The 1,566-nt window shown below is 49.1% G+C and overlaps 1 protein-coding gene across 1 annotated transcript; it reads left to right on the top strand.

Annotated features, from left to right (window-relative positions):
* On the top strand, nucleotides 1-1,032 carry LOC123965584 (the record flags this gene model as incomplete). Its single annotated transcript, XM_046042058.1, is given in 1 exon segment — nucleotides 1-1,032. A coding segment is annotated over 1 exon segment (729 nt), but the record flags the coding sequence as incomplete, so codon positions are not given.
* Nucleotides 1,033-1,566: the final 534 nt, after the last annotated feature.

Here is a 1,566-nt window from a genome sequence, read left to right as displayed (position 1 = left end):
CCAGCTCCTCTGCCAACGGGGGTGACGGCGACCTCTGGGGAACCCATCACCACGGACAACACGGTAATACTGTCTGACTCATCTCCCCAGGTAGTTAGCCTCCCCCTCCCCCCTGCCCCAAAAACTGGACAAGGTCCAGTCCAGAGACAACTGACTTTTGGCCCAGCAGTAGCTGCCACACCAGCACCTGCACTCACACGCCGCCCCACTAGACACATCAACACACAGAGGAAAATGAAGGAGTGGTGCCTGACGGCCAGAAGGAAATGGCTCATTATTGGTGACTCAAATGTGGCCAGATTTCCACCTTTTCAGTGCCCAGACTTACAGGTGGACAGCTTTCCTGGAGCCACCTTCAGGCATGCAGAAGCCATCCTGGCCAGAACCAACATTTGCACCATGGTCCAAAAACTAATCCTCTCTTTTGGTATCAATAACAGGGCCCAAAACATACAAAACACCACCATCAAGCAGCTACAGAGAGCAGTCAGGATGGCAAAACTGGCATTCCCTCGGGCCACAGTCATGGTGCCGGAGATTAACTTCTCCAGAACCCTGCCTCAGCCAGACCAGGACAACCTCAGAGAGCTGAATCTCTACATCACCACCAACCAGCCCTTTCTCCCTGCACTCTCGGGGAGGGACTTTGCCACGGAGAGAGATGGCATCCACTGGTCCCGCTCCACGGCCAAGCGGATGCTGGACCACTGGCTGGACTCTTTAAAGTAATTAACCCCGTGAACTCACTACCTCAGACGGGGGGTAAGAATGTGATTAATTTGTCTAAATGTTTTATTTTGTCTGCAGCCCAGTTTGCTCTACTCAGCAGGGGACTGAACTTCATCCCGACAACCAGCAGCAACCCAAATTTCAAAAAACAAATTCGATTCGACATACAGCAGTATCACAGACGACTTAAACTAGCGACCTACTTTGAACACAAACCTGACACACAACCACCACTTTTCACTCCCAAGTCCCAGTGGGTCCCTCCTAAGGGTAAGTTACCTCCAGACATTGACACACTCATCCAGACAGACCTACAATACCTCCAAAACCAATTCAGATTCGGCTGGGTTAAACAAAATTTGAACAAATATGAATTTGAAGCACTAGACCAATTAAGACGGAACAAGGACATCATCATTAAACCAGCTGACAAAGGTAGCTCAGTGGTGATCATGGACAGGGAACAGTACCTGTGGGAGGGCTACAGACAACTACACGACACAACTTACTACTCCAAGCTAAAAAAGCCCATTTACAAGGACACTATTCCACTCATTGACAAGATCATACAATCACTCTACAACAAAAGACTCATCAACCACAAACAGACTCTATACTTGAAGGGTGACAGCGAACCTCGACCCAGACTGTTCTACATGCTACCCAAAATTCATAAGGACCCTGCTGGGTGGAGCAAACCCCATGAGATCCCTCCAGGACGTCCTATTGTGTCTGATTGTAGCAGCGAGACCTACTATACAGCTGAGTTCATTGACCATTTCCTCAATCCTCTCTCGATCAGGCATGCCAGTTACATCAAAGACACCTATGATTTTG

Source organism: Micropterus dolomieu, unplaced genomic scaffold (assembly GCF_021292245.1).
Source record: "Micropterus dolomieu isolate WLL.071019.BEF.003 ecotype Adirondacks unplaced genomic scaffold, ASM2129224v1 contig_10292, whole genome shotgun sequence".
Classification (NCBI taxonomy): domain Eukaryota; kingdom Metazoa; phylum Chordata; class Actinopteri; order Centrarchiformes; family Centrarchidae; genus Micropterus; species Micropterus dolomieu.
This window is presented reverse-complemented; position numbering and strand designations above follow the sequence as displayed.